The following is a 19,974-nucleotide window of genomic DNA, read 5'->3' as shown; positions in this document are numbered from 1 at the left end:
GGCGTCTCACCCGCACATGCGGCATCTCTCCCGCAATGACATTTTTTTAAAAAATGTTCGTGAAAATTTGATGAATTTTTTGTCATGACGGATACCATTTCACAGTATTTTAGAAACTTGTCGCAATTGACAAAAATAATTTCTGTGAATATTGAATGGTTTACTTTGATGCAGGATCGATTTTTTAGAAATGTGCGGCATCTCTCCCCAATTTACCCTACTTTTTCTCTACTACACGAGAGGAATTCCACGAAGATCCATCCGAAAGTATTTAAAATCTTGACCGACCATCTTAGATTCCTACGAAATTTTATACGTTTTACCGGCCTGGAAGACTAAACATCTTTCACGATTATTTTGGCTCAAGAGCAACTTTTTAAAAGGGCGTAGACATTTCTACGTGCTATAATTACAAAAATTGTTTATTCAATTACTGTATTTTATACAGCAAAATTTTCTTGGAATGAGTTACTGGGAATGAACATTTCGGTACGAAAAAATAAGCACTTAATAAATAATATTGTGTAATTTTTCACAAAAATAAAAATTTAAACAAAAATTTGAACTGCAAAAAACCCATTTTTTCTATTTTTTTTATATTTTGTCAACAAAAATTTTAAGAGGAAAGAAACTTTTTGAATGTGATTAAATGATGGAATTTTTCTAACAATATTACTTTACACATTTTTTTAAATTTCATACTAATTAACATACAAAACTGTAATTTTATTACAGAATATAATTCTAAGTATCGTTTTGAATCAAAATGCATTTAACAAAAGACTTTCAAAATGCGATAATTTTCGAGATATTTGGACTTTTGTTCTAACAAAAATGGTTAATTCGTGTGATTATGCTCTTTTTAAAAGTTATTCGTGTTATCCTATCATGAAATGTGAAAATTCTGATGTTTATCGTTTTAAAGACGTAAAAAGACTTTTTCAGTGTATTTGGATCATGGAGAAGCTTTCAGTAAAAAAGTTTTTCTAACAACAACTTTTGACATATTTTCATAATTCATACTATTTGCAGTCAAAAATACAATTTTCTTTTTTACATTTCAACGACATTCAATTAGCTAGAGATTACTGGGTAGGAAAAGTTATGAAACTTTGAGCCATAGTACTCAAGTGAGAACAAGGATGTGAAGTAAACAGATCGGAAAACTAGAAGTGGCAGGGTCATTAGAACAGGCTTAATATCGTACGGGCCTAATCTTTGTCTTCTGTTAATGAGGGTCGAGCTTAGGCAGAATAACTACGAATCACCCGAGTTCACTAACATGTGTCCTGATAAAGGTAGACGTGTCTATCTTTACCGTGATAACCGACAATTTTCTTTTTGAATATCCAAACGCCATTTTTAATCAAAATGCTCATAACAAAAAATTTATGAAATGAAGCAGTTCTTGAGATATTTTAAATTTTGTTTTAGCAACACAATTGTTTTATTTTATTATGACCTTCTCATAAGTTATACGCGTTTCTCCATCAACAACAATCGGTTTTTCGAAAGGCCCATAACATTTCCTGAAACTTTTCCTTTGACATCAAGGCGATATTGTAACTCATTTCAAAGCTACATGAAAACATGATCGAACTATTAAGTTTAATCATCACTCATCAGACCCTTTAATTGAAGAGAATTTTGATTTTTTTCGTATTGCTTTCAAATGGTTTAAAATATCGCCTTGATGTTAAAGAGAAAGTTACGGAAAATATTACGGGCATTTTGAAAAACTTATTGTTGTTCATGGATAAACGCGAATAACTTATGAAAAGGTCGCAATAAAACAAAAGAATTGTGTTGTTAAAACAAAATTTAAAATATCTTGACAACTACTACATTTCAGAAAATTTCTGTTATGAGCATTTTGATTTAAAATGGCATTTAGAATCATAGTCACAAAGAAAATTGTATTTTTGACTGCAAAGAGTATGAATTATAAAAATATGTTCAAAGTTGTTTTTAGGAAAACTTTTTTATTGAAAGTTTTTCCATGATCCAAATACACTGAAAAAGCTTCTTTTACACACTTAATTTTTTCTGCCGAATCTCAGCTTTTTTCGCAACTTTTGCCGAAATCTCAACAGCTGAGGTCTCAGTAAACAATTTTTTGGCTGAGATCTCAGTAAAAGTGATGTTTCATAGCTGATAGTCGGAAAATATTTCACCGAAAATCAGCTAACAAATCTCACTCTACTGAGATATCAGTTTCTAAATTTACTGATTACACGGCTGTTGAGAAGTTGCCGAGCCGAATTGAGTGTGTACGTCTTTAAACGATAATCATTAGATTTTTGACGTTTTATCATAGGGTAACGCGAATAACTTTTGAAAAGGACATAATCAAACGAATTAACTGTTTTTGTTGGAACAAAATTACGAATATCTCGAAAACTATCGCATTTTGGAAGATTTTTGTTAAATGCATTTTGATTTAAAACGACACATAGAATTATATTCTGTGATAAAATTATAGTTTTGTATGCCAATTAGTATGAAATTTAAAAATATGTATAAAGTTATTGTTAGAAAAACTTTTTTACCGATAAGTTCTCCATCATCATCCATCTCCATCATATCATCATCACATTCAAAATGTTTCTTTTCTCTTTAGGTTTTGTTGACAAATTATAAAAAATTAGAAAAAATGGGTTTTTTCGCAATTTAAATTTTTATTTTTATTTTGGTAAAAACGGCACAACATTTTTTCATATTTTTTTTCGAACAGAAATATTCATCCCCTATAACTCGTTCTCAGAAAGTTTTGCTGTATAAAATACAGTAGTCGAACAAAAAAAAATTGAATTTAATGCACGTAGAAGCGTCTACGCCCTATTGAAAAATTGCTCTTGTATCAAAATATTGCAATTTTCAGAGAAAATCATGAAGAGTCATAAACCGAACATAACTTGAAAGTTTCGTTCGAATCGACGATGGTCATATTTTGTGGTTGGCCGGTTTCTCATGGAATTCCTCGCGAGTAATCGAATCATTTATCCCAGAAATTCGAAACCCCGGGTAATCGAGTTGAACCTGTGTTGCAGAAGACACCCCTAAATAAAAAGTTTCAGTTAGAATTCTTGCACAAATAGCTGTAAACAATGTTTTACTAATATACATAATAAATGAAAACCAACGGAAAATACAAATCATACCTTGAAATTCTGAAAAATCGACTAGGACGAAAATAGGTACATTTAATCTGTACACACACGAGGCGACACGACTGTTGCCTAGGTAGGTAGAACAAAATCTAGTGAAAAATATTCACTAGATTTTGTTCTTTTGTTCTGTGGCGTGTCTCCTGTCGCCTCGTGTGCGTACAGCTTTACATTTACCATAATAGGAAAATCTACTTTGATCATTTTATTTCCATTTTCTTCGCGAATGAAGCTTAAATTCATAAAATAACCCAAAAATGTTTGTCTCGATTATCCGGGTGATTCGGTTATCCCAGGATAATTTTTTTTAAATCGCCGGGTAATCTAGTCCGACTTGTATTACAATACGTTACATAAGTTTTTTAAAAATGGAAAAAACTCTGTTTTTTTTAGAAATTTTCTTTTTTATTTCTCCACATAATATCTTCAGCTCTGCACACTTTTACAACCGTTTTTCCAAAAATTTTATTCCGTCCTTTTGGAACAGGATTTTGAAAGTTCTACAAAATACTCATACGTATTGAGCAATGGTGTCCACTTTGAAAGTGAACCGTCGTCCGCCAAGCCTTCGATTCTGGAGTGTAGTAGTGTATCCAGGTTTCGTCAACAGTGACATATCGATGAAGGAATTCGGTTGGATTGCGATGGAAGAGCGTCAACATAACCACTACACTTTGTGCTTATTCACCCATCTTGCCGAATTTTTTTCACAGACAATTATTCATGCAAAGGTTTACTTTGTGATATGCCTGCCTGTGGCCTCAACAAGTTTCAGCACTTTGATGCGCTGATCGCTGAAAATCAAATCGTGGATTTTATCGACGATTTTAGCAGTAGACATCTCAAATGGGCATCCAAAACGAAGTTAATCTTTTATAGGTGAATGACCACGGTTAAATTCATTCACTCAATTGCAAACCGTCGCAAACACAGGTGCAGACCACCATCAAATTCAAGTTGGGCACTTTCAAGCAAAAAAAGTTATTTAAAAAAACTTTTCCTTGTCCAAACTGAATTTTTTTCTTCAGTGTATTTTTATAGAAAACTAAACCAATAAAAGTCATCAGCATCACAGAATCCAAAAAAAACTCAGTTTGTGAGAACATATTGTCTAATCTAGCAACCAAGCATATTTTTATTAAGGGGTTAATACTTTTTCATCTTCATATAATCGAAATTTTTGCCTTTCTCAATAGAAAGGTATTGCAATTGCTCTGAAAACCGACTTTCTAACGGAGGCCCGGAGGGCCTAGTGACATATACCATTCGATTCAGTTCGTCGAGTTCGGCAAATGTCTGTGCGTGTGTATGTATGTGTGTATGTATGTATGTGTGTATGTGCGTCTGTGTGTGTATGTGACCAGTCTCAAATGAAAGGTGCAATGTTCCCATAGGCTGCTATTGAATTTCTAATGGATCCGACTTCCGGTTCCGGCATTACAGGGTGGTGAACACGATCACGCAGAAAATGTCGATTTTAATAAATTCTGTAATAAATGTATAAAGGAGAAAATTTTTACAAAATATGACCACAACTGCTTCGATTTGTAGTATTAGGTCACTAACATCCATCTCTTTGGTCACATTGGGCACCATCATCGGTTCCGGAAGCCCCGGCGGAATTATTTAAATTCAGAATAACAGTCACATCGGTTTCTCGGAGATGACTAGACCGATTCAACCAAACTTGGTCTCAAATGAAAGAAATTGCGCTTTCGTAAATGGCTATTAAATTTCATCCTGATCTGACTACCGGTTCGGGAGTTACGGGTTGTGGCGTGCGATCAGATAGCAAATTGCGATTCAAACCGATACTCCGATGAAAGCAAAAAAGGTAAAAATTTCGCTAAAATGTCTCTCAAACAACTTAAATTTGCAGTTCTAGGACACCGACGGCCAAACAAACTTTCGTTGACTACATTGACCACCATAGACGGTTCCGGAAGTGCCCGGGAAAAGCGGCCATCTTTCAAAACTAGCAAACTCATATCTGTTTCTCGGAAATGGTTGGGCCGATTTTCACAAACTTAGTGAGAGCTATAATATCCCCACAGATGTGTATAAAATTTTGTACGGATCGCTTATATGGTTCCGGAAATATAGACTAAACCGTCCGGTCACATATGAAATTCCCATGTAAGCCGGATTTAAAAAAACTTTCAAAGGGGGGACCCCATGAAATTTCAGAAATCGAATTCATATTTTTGATGTCAAACATCTTTAAAATGCATGAAACGTCGAGATTTTATGTTATATCGAAAATTTTGTTTTTATGAAAATCGAATTTTTGTGACAACCAATTTCGCTCCTTTTTTCAATTCAATATTACCATGGCTGATTTTTCTTTTGCAAAATTTTAGAACTCGAATAATGATTTCTTTTCTTGTTTATAGTTGTCATGTCGTGTATAATAAAATTGTAATGTATACATTTGAAAGCTTTTAATAAATGTAAGTAACTGAAAAATTCTCGTGTTCATGATTGAGAAAAGCACAATTGCACCGCTAGGTGGATTAAAACAGGTTTTTTATTACTTTATCTGAAAGTACAACTCCTTGAGAATATTTTCCCAAATTTTTATAGAGATCCGAGAAATAGATCGAAAGTTACAGCGCTTCCAAGCGCGCTTCGTCTACCAAGAGCAATAGTAATTTGAAATTTTAAACTCGATTATCTCGAAATGTCGTCTTACTAAGAATGGTTTTTCCGTGATCACAATTGCCGAAAAACTGCTCCATCAATTTTCTTATTTTTTTTCAATTGATCGTAATTAATTTTTCTCGTACTTTGATTCCTTTTTTATTCATAAATTTTTGCTTCATGGATAAGAATTTTTTAATGCAATTTTTAGAGCTTAAAACAGCGATTTTTTTACTGCAAACGTTCTTGAAAGCAGGAAAAAATTATACGAGTACGAGGAATACTCATATACTAATTTTTTTAATTTTGGGATTTTAGTTGATCTATTGGTCTTCAATCGTGATCACCGCAAACCTCTTAAATAAAAAGGGTTTCGGGTAGTAAAAAGCCATAACTCCGCCAATTATAAATTTATTTTTATAAACTTATGCTTGTTTATTTCACTGAAAAATGTACTACTAAAATATTATAAGTTTGATGTAATGAAATCATTGCTTTATTCCTTTACTTATAAATTCAAACTTTCTTGATATTTGTTTCATTTGAATTTTACATAATTATCTATTTATTTTTATATACAACATTTGTCTTAAAACTATCTTCATGCATGCTATTTTGTATTATTTCTCTACAAGGAAAATATTTTTGGTTCATCTTCTGAATTAGAATACCTTTTCGTCTCTACTTTGCCACCAGGAATAGGCACAAAACTGTGGAATTTTTGTGTTTCAGATATTGTTGGCGTTATTATACAGCTCTTCGAGTTCTTCTGACATTTTGTTTTACTGTTCAATGAATATGCAGCAGAAAATAAATTTTGAGGTCCTTTTCCATGGGATGCTGCACCATCCTACGCTTAACTCATACTTTGACTGGAATCTACACAACCTTGCGAAGTTTTGCTTATTTTTGTATTGTGCTGCTGCTCCATCAGACATAAAATAAATTTTAGAAAAGTTTGTCAATTATTTCAAATCTATTTCATAAAATATAAGTTTTGAGAGGAACAAATGAACTGCAGTCTTCAAGTCTTCCAGTCTTCCCGTCTTCCGAACTTCCAATCTTCCAGTCATTCAGGTTTGTTATGAATATATACCAAATTCGTTACTGATACTTTTTGCATGTATCAGACAACTAGCAGCTGGGAAAATGGATCCTGACATGATAATGACATTCATTGGTTTAGTTTTCGATAAAAATACACTGAAAAAAAAATTCAGTTTGACAAGGAAAAGTTTTTTTCAAATAACTTTTTTTCCTTGAAAGTGTCCAACTTGCACTTTTGACGATAGGTAGGGAACATAATTGTCTATCTTGGAACAAAATTTCATCAAAATACAATTTTTTTTTTTGCAAATCGACTTTAAATTTTTAAAATCGATTTTTTCAGTGTACGAGTCAATGAAGAATTTTTTCAATATTTTTATTTGAAAATTTGACTAATTTTGTGAAAATCACTCCTACAACATTTTTTTGTAGGACTTGTCATTTTTAGACTAGAGCCATGTGAAAAACGTTTTTAATCCACCTAACAGTGTGATGAGACATTTCTTATAACTTTTATAACTCTCTTCGGATATTATATCGTTTGAGAACATTTAGAACTTGATGCTTCGCGATGTACTACATGGGATAGTGGCAGGACTTAGAGAATCGCTCAAATCAGCCTAGGACAACATCAGTGCTAGAAATCTCAAACCAAATCAATGGGAAAGCGAAAAAATGGCCCATAAAATAGACATACAAACGAATTATTGTTAATGCTCTGTTAATAAAATATCTAAATTGTGGTGGGAAAACTGAATTTTCCTGAAGGGGTTATTTATTGTACTGAGCCAAAAAATCGAATTTTTTTTGAATCGTTTGAAGTTTATACTTTACTCAAATTTCTAACGCGACTGAGAACTAAGAAATCAACGCTTTTTATTGAAAAGGGCGATACTAGCAGTGGTACCATTCAAAGAAAATCAACAGTGAATATTTCCAGACTTGGTTTTATTTCCTATTTAAAAACTATTGTGTTTTTTACATCCTAGATTGCATGATTCAGTGATCGAAACCCAAAACTTCATAAAGTATTTGAAATTATAGAATTAAAATTTGTTTTTGCTATTGAAATTGACAAAATGATAGAATCGCCTTTTTGACGATTCTTTACTTTTTCGGTCCCACCTATCAGCATTGAAGTATCGCCCTTACGTTTTTATACAATAACTACCGTTCTACACCACCGATTTCGTCCGTGTTTTTTCAATAGCGATCATTGTTACTATTTACAGCTGGTATCAACTTGATAATCCTAAAAAAATACTAAAATAACAGTTTCGCCTCTAAACTGCTAGCAAAAAAAGTATTGCCCTGTTTGTTTGCATAGAGCGTGGAGGGCGAAAGTTTAAATAAACAAACAAAAATATAGTTTCGCCCGTTGTATTGTTTGCTGTAGTTTAAGAAAGCAATATCGTACAATCCAAATTTTGAGGTTAATTTGTTGCGTTTCAAAGCCCTCATTCGCATGTATGAAAAAAGCCTTATGTTTACATTCGTAAGTATCGCTCTTTTCACAAAAAAGCGTTGAAATGAAATCGCAGCTCCTGATATCGCTATCTCTGAAGTGCATGCGTGCATAGTTCCAAATTTTACTTCGACATCGACTTTTTCTAAAGGTGACTTCCCAGTAGTATCCTTGATTTGAATTATTATCGCTAATCCTAATGCCAAAGAACAAATAAAAACCTCACGAAAACGAACCGTTTGGGAAAATCATCATCATTACTGAAATTTTCATTTTCACGAATCTTTTCGATAACCTTCCGCCACTTGCGTTAATGCACTGGGTGCACAGTGTTCTGAAAATCTAGCGAACTCGTCTTAGGGCACTAGCGGGTCTAATTCAGAGCTATCTGCGCGGCGAGTTAAATCTGTAAAGAATACTAAAAATTAATTTCTATTCCATAATTTTCAGTTCAGCAATTCGAGAAATCGTGCTCACCGCAAGCCATGAAAAATAGACTACGTTAAGAAGCGATGGTCACTATTTATAAAAAAATCACGGTTAAATAAAAAATGAAAGTATTAAAAAATTTCAAATAGTTTATAATTTTCACAAACTTATTAGGAAAAATTGTTTAATAAGCTTTCGTATTATTGTGTAGGAAAAAAGCTGAAAATTTCATTATTTTTTCTATCTGCAACATATAAACCCTTAAGTATACCAATTAATTGGAATAGGTTCGCCAAATTTTGGAAGATGCCTATAAAATAACCCCTTGAAAACTACCTAAAAATTGCTGTAGTTCGATGCAATAAAAAAATCTCCAAAAATGAAATGTACCTATTAATGTGAAACACAGTGAATAATACATACAATAAAGACCCATTTTTATCAGTCTCATGGCGTATTTTAGGCTGACAAAATGGGAACGTTGACTAAATCGGGCAATTTTTTTTCTTTTTAATAAACTGAAGCTGTTAAAATATGCTTCCCGTTCCTTGATGTAGTCTGATAACTATTTCTGATTATGATGAACTTTTTATTTTTGCATATTTCCATCTTCATGATAAGGAAAACATGCTCAAGAAAGGATTTACTCGAATTCAGTCTTGTTCGTCTGCTGGAGCCCATCAAACATATGTTCATATTTGGCTGATAAAATCGGGGTTTCAATGTATTATAATAGATATTCAGCATTCGAAAAAGTTTCTGGTGAACGAGTGTAGAACGACTTTGTTTCTACTTACTTGAAAGCAGCGGCGTAGCCAGAAATTCCGTTTGGTGGGGGTTTGGTGAAAATCGATCTTACTGTCCAAACGGCATAATTCCGAAATCGTAATTTTTGAAGTTTTAAAATTATGCAGAATTAATTTTTCAGAAAATAGTAACAGAGTTCGTGTCTTTAGCGAATTTGTTGAGACTTTATTGTAGTCATGAATATTAACCTGAGAAAATTCACCATAAATACTTCCTGGACGATATACCGTCAAAATTATTTTATCAAATGATGCGCTGTTTAATGTTTGTAAAACTCATAGAAGATACTAAACCTCCGAAATTGGCGGTTTCAAAATGATGCTATCTTGACCTTAAATTACTTTTTTAAAACATTTGACCTATACATATAATTGGTCATACAACAAAAATCAAATGCTCATCAAAATCGATCAGGACCTGCTAGAGTCGAATGGAAATCGTCATTTTTCATAAATTTCTCTTTATGTTCGGAAAGTGTTATACTCGTTATTAATCATATTACGTTTTCGTCTCAACTCGACGCATTCCCAAAATAAAAACCTGTTTTAATCCACCTAGTGGTGCAATTGTGCTTGTCTCGTTTGTTCCATTGCTGGTTATGTTCAATACAATGGTGGAAATGAATATTACATGTTCAGTACGATTTGCACATACATACAATGGATCGACAGCCACGATCTTGAAATACTATGTGATACTGAAACATCGCTTGAAACCAGCGGCGGATCATGGATAAAGATCTGGGAGGTCCAGGTCCCGCCGAAAATTTTCAACTTGTTAAGAAATTTTAAACTAGTTTTAATTTTAAAGTAGCAACCCCTCACTGCATACTCCCTCCGGGCCGGTATGATTGTCGGTTTTTAGAGTGATTGGTTGAAAGTTATGCATTTTTTTGGTGAGCAGTTCTATGTTTCATAGACATTAAATCAATTTTAACTTCGCTTCCTATTAAATAAAGACCCTTATTACAGTACATCTCTACAAAAACGAGATCAATTTGAAAATAAATCTGAGAATTATGATTGATTACAGAACTCTGGAATTTTCTATTGGAATGTTTTCAGGCAGGAATTTGATATTGATGCTATTAGACAACTGTGAAATCAAGACCAATAGATCAGTTACATATCAGGACCCCATTCCGACAATTTATCAAAAGTCCTCATGACGTTTACAACAACAGGTTATCAATCTACGGATCAGATAATTGTTATTGTAGTATTGAATTAAATCAGTCAGCATCAATAAATTTTCAACTTCAATCCAATAATTTTTTTGGTGTGGTGGGGGGGGGGGGTGTAGTACGGTTTTAAACCCCAAAACCTTCTCTTAGCTACGCCGTTGCTTGGAGTTATTTATTTCGCTTTTCATTTTCCGATATGTTTCAGATCGATCCGATGGTTATAAGTTAGAAAAATTGCAGTCAGAAGGTTCGCACAAATGAACATTTTTGTACTGATAAGTTATCAAGTTCCTTCCATACAACTTGGAAGCGTTCGGTGATTATTTCTAGCGGTTGTAAATAGTAAAATGAAATACAAAATTCGTTTTATCGAAATAATGTTTAGCTTATTTCAATGGATTATTACTATATTGAACAATAAATAGGCGACAAAGAGTAATCAACAAACAACAAGCCATAACTTTTAAAGTATTCAAAATAGATATTTAAAGTCATTAGTAAAGTTATTCGCAAAAGTAAGAGCTACAAATTTTCTGAAGGCATCATTTCGATATAATCACTTCCAAGAAAATTTGTGAAAATATCTCACTCATAGGGGGATTAATCAGCAAAACCACAATACCAAACGAAAGCGCATATTACCTCCATTAAATTCTCTGAAGATACTATTGACCTAAAATAAGCCGTTTTGGCGATAATAATAGATTACATGTTTTTGGTCATATTTCTGGCAATGGGAAATGATAAAAATCTTTCGTTCGCATTTAATGTTAAATATCTCTTTTGATAATAGTCCGATTTCAACAATCTATAGCTTGTTCGAAAGGTATTCGTTAAAGCTGTCTAAAAACATATAAATTGGTAACCTATATAGTCAATTTCGGCAGATAATTTAAAAAAAACTGCAAAAAACGCCATTTTTACGCATTCAAACATTCATATCTTGGAAACTAAACATCAGAATCAAAAACAAATTAATAACATTCATACTGTTTTTTAGTTCTTTCATTTAAAATTGGTTTGGATAAGATCGGTTCAGCCATTGCTGAGAAACACGAATGAGAATTTGTCCGTTACATACACACACACAGACACACACACACAGACATTGTCCCAAATCGTCGAGCTGAGTCGATTGGTATATAAGACTCGGCCCTCCGGGCCTCGGAAAAAATCTTGAAAGTTTGAGCGAATTCTATACATTTCTTTTATAAGAAATGTAAAAAATTGGTAATAAAAGTTAGGCCCTTTTCAAAAGACAGGCTAGATCATTTTTGGAAAAACAAAGTATGCAAAGTGGCTTTTTGTGACAAAGTCTTCATATACAGAAAGTTTCATTAAAATCTGAGAAGGTGCTGCCAACATTTGTTCGAGTTGGCGCGAAATTCGTCACAAACAGTACCGCATGCGGTAAATAAGAAGTGTAATAGCAATGCATGACATTTTCAAGCTTATATTGAACATAACAAGTCATTAATCAATAAATGAGAAAAGTTCATTTGCACTTCTAGCTGGATTAAAACAGGGTTTGCAATGTCCCAAAAATACATACATAGATAATTTTTACCAATAATTGACAATGAGCTCGTATTAACTCCACTTCTTTTATTTTGAATTATTCAAACTGACTTGCTTACCATACTATTTTTATGTGATCTTTTCTCATCTAGCATGTAGAAGCTCTTCTAGAATAAGTGGGTGGGAACGTTTATGCTTCATTCGTTCACATCGAATTGGTCCAACCTATCAAATATTCCATTTTTTTTTTTGATAGAATGTTCCTCCGTTTTCCCAAGGTGTTGCCAGCATTCGCTAGTGTGTACAGTGGGCGAAAACTGTAACAATAGTTACGTACTAGTTGTTTGGACTTTGACAGTCCGTTTCGTGCTGCTGGCTACCATATTGGTGTTCAGTGCAGCGACGTGGGAAGTGCACTTGCTGCTGTTCGCGAGAAGAATTTTAAACGAGCTTGTTCTGTTGATTTTGGCTCATGGATATTCAAAGAAAGCGAGCTGGAGGACACAGCGGATGCAGTCATTAAAAATTCATACAAGAGTTCGTGCTTCTATCGGTGAGGTAGACGATTGATGCAATCGTTGGGTAAACTTGACGAAGAATGAAACGCTTTTAAGTGAACGTGTATAACATTTATTAGTGGGATTATCGTAGTATGCAAAATTAAGTCGAACTTAATTTATCTTGCCAAAGCAAGATAGCGACTCCATACGCAATATGGTCACAAAATTCAAGGAAAATTTGGAATGCATGGGTTGTTCCATTTTTATGATAGGATAATTTATTTTTGAATATATACATTTCGAATGTCATTATGTTTAAATAAGGGGAAATTTAGAAAAATTGTTTTAAAAAATCGTATTTGTCCAGGCCCATATTACTTAAAAAATCGACTTTGAAGCTAGCGTCACTCCCGCGCTAGCTTAGTCCTGTCACTTAGTGAGTGTCGGATTCTGATGAGACGAAGTTGAAACGCAAACTCCATAACTAATTTAAAAATATGCCTCGAAATGCCGAGTGGATTCCTTCTTCTGTTATTTACAATTTATACGGTGCATGTAAGATCCACCAAAAGATATTTTTTCACTTTGTTTATGGAGGTTTTAACCTTAGGGTCATTCTCCTCAGTTTTCAGGTTATAAAAAATCTCTGATAGAAAAAAAAAAAAAAAATTCTAACTCTATGCACGGGATTGGGAATCGAATCCAGGTTGGTTACGTTCAAAGCAATCGATTTACCAATTACACTATGCCTGCTCCGAGCCATGGCCTATACCTACAAATGAATGATAAAGTAGCCTGAAACTAGCAACGAAAGCTGTTCTTCCTAGTAGGGACCAAAGTTAACGATAATTGCAATTGAAAAGATTGTCCGTGTAAATTAAATATTAAACTCAAAGGTCTCACGGTTTGTATCACCTCTCATGAAATTAATTTAGAGCAACCTGTCAGTTTTTCATGTGAAACGAACCACACTTTTCCGGAACGAAAAAGCAGCACAATTACGACAATGTTTTAAATTATTCACATTCCTCTGCAGATGCTTTCCCATCTACCTAGTCATTAGAAATCAGGAAGGGGGATCTGCCTCATGTGTATTTGCTACCCGTTGGGTCGGTTTCTTTATTGCACTGTGTTGGGGGAACTTAACGATGATCTATGCTGTAATTGCGACATTAGAGGAGATGATGATTTCTAGCTTATGCTATGAATCGTCGTTCATGTACTCATTTGTTCCGTGGCACAATCGGTTCCGCAAATATCGAACATTTTATTACACAGGAGCACAATCGAACGACGATATCGTTTAGTGTTACAACACAAGAAGCAGTAAGGTTTCATTGTCTTCTTGTGCTTATTTCTTCCAGCTTCCACAATCGGAAATCAACGGGCTGGACCCAAATTGTCGACGGTTTCGGCTAGAAAACGGTGAATCGTTAGCGGAGAAGGATGAGGTAAGACATTTTTTAAAGTTTATGAGTGTAACTAAATGAACCCAGTGAAATCGTATTTTCATGTATGATTCTATTCTGATGTGGTGGTCAGGGCAGTCTGGGGGTTCCTCAGTGCCCCTTTGCACCATTGAACTAAGATAACCTTCAAACTGAATAGGTGTTTCGATAAATATTATTAAACATTACATCACAGATATAATTAATTCAACATACCGTGTTTGCAATGAATGAAATATCAATAATGGAGTTGAATGGGTAGAATTGTTAACAACAATTAGAACTCCATCGTTCAGACCAGTGAAAATTTCACTCCGTGTTTCAGTAACTCAATACAGCCCAAACTACTATATATAGTAGGTGGTTCTAATAAATAAGTAAAAAATACTACAGAATAATTTCGAAGGGCGGGCACAACGGAAACTCGGACCAGAACCGAACCCGACGCACAGTGATCACCTTCCAAGTTGGACAAAACCTCAAAAGTGGTCCGAATTTGATAAAAACTTCACATTAGGGTAGTGTTGTGACGCTGAATTCATATTTCTTGTTTATCTTTTGTTTTTTTTATTGCCTCAAAATTTTGGCACTTAGGGTGGTTCGAAAATTCAACATTTACGAATATAAAGTGCACTATTTCCGAAAATTAATTTTCAAAAAATTAGGCGCGGTGAATTTTTTAGCAGAATACACATTTTTTCAATTGTTGATAATGATAAGACACATCTATAAATTATATTACGAACCCTGGGTAGTCAAAGGCTACCATGCGTCTCCTTCAGACGTATCATGAAAAATCACCTTTTTCATACCTCGGGGCAAAAAGGGGCAAAACAAGATATTCATTTTCGGAAAGTACACTAAATTTCAAGTATCGTGAACAACAAGCGATCTTTCCGAACAGTTTCAAAAAAAAGTACAGCAACTTTGAATATTTTAACTTTAAATAATTGCACGGTTTATTATTTGATTTTCATGTCTGTACGAGAAGAAAGGCTTGTATCGACTAAATCGAATGGCAGCTATAAGTCCAGCGAATAACCTTTCAAATGAAATCAGTTTGACCCCAATAGGAATCTTAACTAAAAAGATATATTCATTTGAATAACTTAGGTTTGAAAATAGTTTTCCTCAGAATTCATCATCTATTTCACACTTGAAGTTCTGTAAAAAATCGAACTCTCGTCCTCGGGACTTAATATTTTGAGAAGACTCTATTCAACCTGTTAAGAAACAGAAAAAAGGGTAAATCATGAAAAATCTAAAATAAAATTTTGAGGTTTTGTCCGACTAGGCGACACTGTGCGACGGGTTGTCGGGTCGGGTTGGGATTCTGTAAATTTAAACTTTTCGGGTTCGGGTAGAGTTCCGGGTTTTCAAATTTGAATTTCTAAGGTTCGGGTCGGGTCCGGGTTTTTGAAATTTTAAATTTTCGGGTTCGGGTCGGGTTCGTATTTTTCGAATTTGGAATTATCGGATTAGGGTCGAGTTCGGGCTTTGGACAGATCATACCCAACAGTGTCTTGACCTGTTGTCTATGCGCAACATCCTGTCTCTTTTTATAGTCTTTAACTTTACTTCGTTATACGAATGGATGACACATATAACCGTACTAAATTTTACCACCTTTGAAACGCAAAAATTCTCGTGTTCATTATGCTATATTTCACCCTAAGGAGGAAAATTTGGTAAAAATCAAAATTTCTCACTAGGGTGAAAATTTGTTGGTAAAAACCAGTCTTTGTACAGGAGGGCACAAATCCTTATTTCATACTATGTTGCGTTTCGGCTTCGCCTTATCAGAAACCGTGTTCATGTTTGAGAAAGGCACAATTGCACCGCTAGGTGGATTAAAACAGGTTTTTCATGTATAACATTATTTCAATCTTCAGATTCGCAAACTGTTCGAATTGTTTTCTTTTTTTAAACGAGTACTCATAAGAGAGCATTCAACAAGAAGTGCATCGCATCTAAAATCTCTATGCGATTTAATACATATAATAAATTATACAAAACTACTCCTGCAGGAATGGTTTTCGATGAAAAAATATTTTTTTTGTTAAGTACGACGGGCAAGGTTGTTTGAATCTCTCATCATCTTGCGTTCCAATGCGTTAGCCATTGATTTATCCTACTTTCAGGTCACGATATCGACGATTTATAAGTTTTCCAGAATATTACAAATTCGACGGTAAATATAAATGCCAATTCCTTTCGACAGTAATTCGTTTTGCCATAGGCAGATGTAACGGAACGCATATGGTCCTACTGCTGATTCGAGTGATTCTATAATTCATTTGGAAGATTCTTTTGGATGAACCTTGGATCCAGCTCGGGTGCCAATAATTAAAAATCTTCGGAATATTTGGTTGATTCTCCCTATTAACCCTTAAATGCATACTGTTGCCATTTGGCAACATACCGAATTCTGTGATATAAAGCCTCAACAAGAGGTAAATATTATATCCATACCGAAGAATGAGTACTAAAGTAAAAAGGAATTTAATGCATTTAAGGGTTAACAAGTCCGGTTCAGATCAAGTTTCCCAAATTATAAATTTTCTGCTTCGGGTTGGGTTCAGGTTTTTAAATTTCGAAATTATCGGGTTCGGGTCGGGCTCGGGTTTTACAAACTTTTCATTCACGGGTTCGGGTTTTGCTATTTTACAGTGATCGGGCTCGGGTCGGATTCGGGTTTTTCAATTTCGGGCTCGGGTCGGGTTCGGGTTTTTCAATATTCAAGCTCTCGGGTTCGGGTCGGGTTTGGGTTCGAAAATTGAATTTGACTAATAAAGATAGGGTAACTTATCCCAGTGCGATCTTTGGCAATGAAGAAATCGAGTGGCGTCTGTTTTCCTCGTTAGAAGTGGCTTTTAATAGTGCCTGTTCAGGAATGAGCAACTCGAGAAGGATTGTGGTGTTTATTGTTAGCCTTACACCCAGGTTTTTTTACGCGGGGGGTACGTATCACGTAAAAAACGCGTAAAAACCGCGGTAATTGGAAAATCAGCGCATATAACCTCATTAATTGGAATACCGCGTAAAAACTATGTCAATTGGAAAATCTGCGTGAAAGACCCCGTTAAATCCGCGTAAAGATGTCGTGGTAATTGGAAAATTCGCGTACAAAACCCACTGCAAAGATCTTGGATATTTTTTTGAAGATTTCGCAATTAACAAGATTTTTGCAAAAAGTTCTTTTGACTTAGAAGGCTTTTGCAAAGATGGAAGAGTTGGGTCTGGAAGACTCCTTATAACCCGCACCTCAACAGTATGGGTATTTACGGAACAAACTTGACGAGTAGCTGTCAGAAAAAGAAATGAGTAAAAAACCCGCTTAATTGAAAATGTATCTCAAAAACTCAAAGTAGGAGTTAGGTATTTTTAACATAGAATATGTATGCAAAGTTTGAAAGAAATCGGTTCAGTAGTTTTGGAATGGCACTGAACACCGCAAATCATGTTTTTCCAGATACGTTCTACAAAAAGCTTCGTCGCTAAGTCGTTTGTCAATATTTTTGCATAAAAAAATTACAGCATATTATTGAAATGATATACTATAATGTACAAAAGTTTTGATCAATTCGCTTTACGCAAAGTTCTGAAAAAAATCGCAAAAGAATTGTTTTTTTTCACGCTGAAAACTTTGCACCCCCCTCCCCCCCCTTAAGAAAGATTTTAACAGATTCAAAAATATTAAAGATGATTTCAGATGAAATTCTGATTGGTGGTGAAATGCAACTGTTTTTCATTATTATTATAGTGGAATTAAACTGAAGGCATCTGTCTTAAGGGGTTATATATGTTGAGATGCGGGAAAAAAGGGAAAAGTTTGAAATTTTGTAAAGGTGCGTAGCCAAATTTTGATGAAATACTTGTTATACGTCTAGCGTAGTACTATGTTCAATTTGCAAAATCTACTTGAGAACATAAAAAATATCAATAATTGTCGAAGTTATAGCAATTTCTGCAAAACTCGTTTTTTCAAAGAGTTTTTCCGTGACTACGATTCCAGTCCAACAGCTCAACTGAAAGCATCAAACTAAAAAAAAAATCATTGGTATATGTACCTGTGGTGTCCTTGAACGATTGATTTAAAAAAATTATCTTCTTTTTGGAAACAGGGACGATTTAAAAAAATACTATTTTCACCTGAAAAAAATTATCAAAAAATTCATAACATTAATACAAAAATTTTAACGAAAAAATGAAATCGTTCAAGGACACGGCAGTTAAATTACGAACAAGCAAAAAAAAGTTTTGAAATCGGTTGAAAACTTTTTCGGTAATCGTAGCCACCGCGAAGACGTTTTTGGGAAAATAATCGCGTTAAAAGTTTCAAGTATATGCCACGCTTCCGTAAGGGAGGAAAATGAAAAACGCTATAACTTAGCGTCTACTGCTCCGATCTCTATAAAATTTTTAGATAACATTTTAAAAAGCCTGAACTTTACGATAGAAGGATACTTTTTTGATTTTTTGGCCGACCTCAACATATATAACCCATTAAGAGGATTAATTGGGTTTCAGAAGATTTAAGGAGAAGTAGAAGACAGAAGATTTCAGAGGATTCAGAAGATTTCAGAAGATTTAAGAAAATTCCATAAGATTTCAAAATAATTCAGAAGATTTCAGATAATTTCAGAAGATTTGAGAAGATTTAAAATGATTTCAGAAAATTTAAAACAATTAGAGAATGTATGAGATGATGCTAGCTGATTTCAATCAATCGAGGGTGCTTTCAGAAAATTTTAAAGAATCAGAATATTTCATTAATTTCAGAATAATTAAAATGCTTTCGGAAGATTTTAGATGCACACGGAAAGCTCAGCGGATTTAAAAAAAATAATAGATTTTTGAATTAAAATGAAGATTTCTGCAAAAATTCAGTAGACTACAGAAGTTAAAAAAAAATTATGGGATTCAATATTTTTGGAAATTTCTGAAACGCTTTGAAACATATTTTACTTTTAACTTTTTGAATGCTTATTATTGCAAAATTTTAATTATTTTGAAGTGTTTTAATAATTTATTATATATTTTGTAAAATATATGAAATTCGAAGATTGTTAAAAATTTGAATAATTTTGAAAAATATTCTGAAATTTTGAAAGATTTCGGAAATATTTGACAGATCATACAAAATTTTGGAAAATTATGAAATATTTTATTAGATTCCGATAGAAATTCAAAGTTTAGATATTTTTTTATTGTTCTGGAAGTTTGTCAATGATTTTGAAATGTTTAGGGATGTCTATTTTCTTTGTAAAATGATTTTAAATGGTTTTGAAATGTTTTAACGGTGCCATACGATTTTTCAAAATTTCAAATAATTTAAGTAAATTTGAAAGAATTTGAAAAAATCCAAGGTTTTCCGAGAACCTCAAAAATCAAGAATTTGAAATATTTTTTCATATTCATGACATCATGACCACAAGTATTTACCCCTTCATACCCATGTTTTTATAAACAAAAACTTTTTTCCATTAGGCACTATTTGCTCACCAACACAAGTAAGACCAACAATTGCGATTATTATCTTTCATTTAAGCATTAACAGTTATATCCACCTCCACATAACTGAAGATATTGCAATTAATATGGTTGGATTCCTTTTGTGCAGTGCTGCCAGGGACAATGTAAGTTAACAGGGCAAAATTAAATTTTGGTATATCGTCGTTGTCTTGATATATCTTTGAAAACTGATACAACCTATCAATTTCGACTGTTTTTTATTACCTTTCCCAAGTAATTGGATTATTGCAAGGAT

The 19,974-nt window shown here is 33.7% G+C and overlaps 1 protein-coding gene across 8 annotated transcripts in view; it reads left to right on the top strand.

Annotated features, from left to right (window-relative positions):
- Window positions 1-19,974, top strand: part of LOC131684449 (GTPase-activating Rap/Ran-GAP domain-like protein 3) — a 446,130-nt gene that overhangs the window by 320,488 nt on the left and 105,668 nt on the right. For all 8 annotated transcript variants that reach the window (XM_058967345.1, XM_058967344.1, XM_058967342.1 and 5 more), the window contains one exon: window positions 14,121-14,207. In XM_058967345.1, the coding sequence (XP_058823328.1) occupies window positions 14,121-14,207 (87 nt within the window). The remainder of the gene's footprint in view (window positions 1-14,120; window positions 14,208-19,974) is intronic.

Source organism: Topomyia yanbarensis, chromosome 2 (assembly GCF_030247195.1).
Source record: "Topomyia yanbarensis strain Yona2022 chromosome 2, ASM3024719v1, whole genome shotgun sequence".
Lineage (NCBI taxonomy): Eukaryota > Metazoa > Arthropoda > Insecta > Diptera > Culicidae > Topomyia > Topomyia yanbarensis.
The sequence above is the reverse complement of the archived record's forward strand: the minus strand, read 5'-3'. Positions and strand labels throughout refer to the sequence as shown.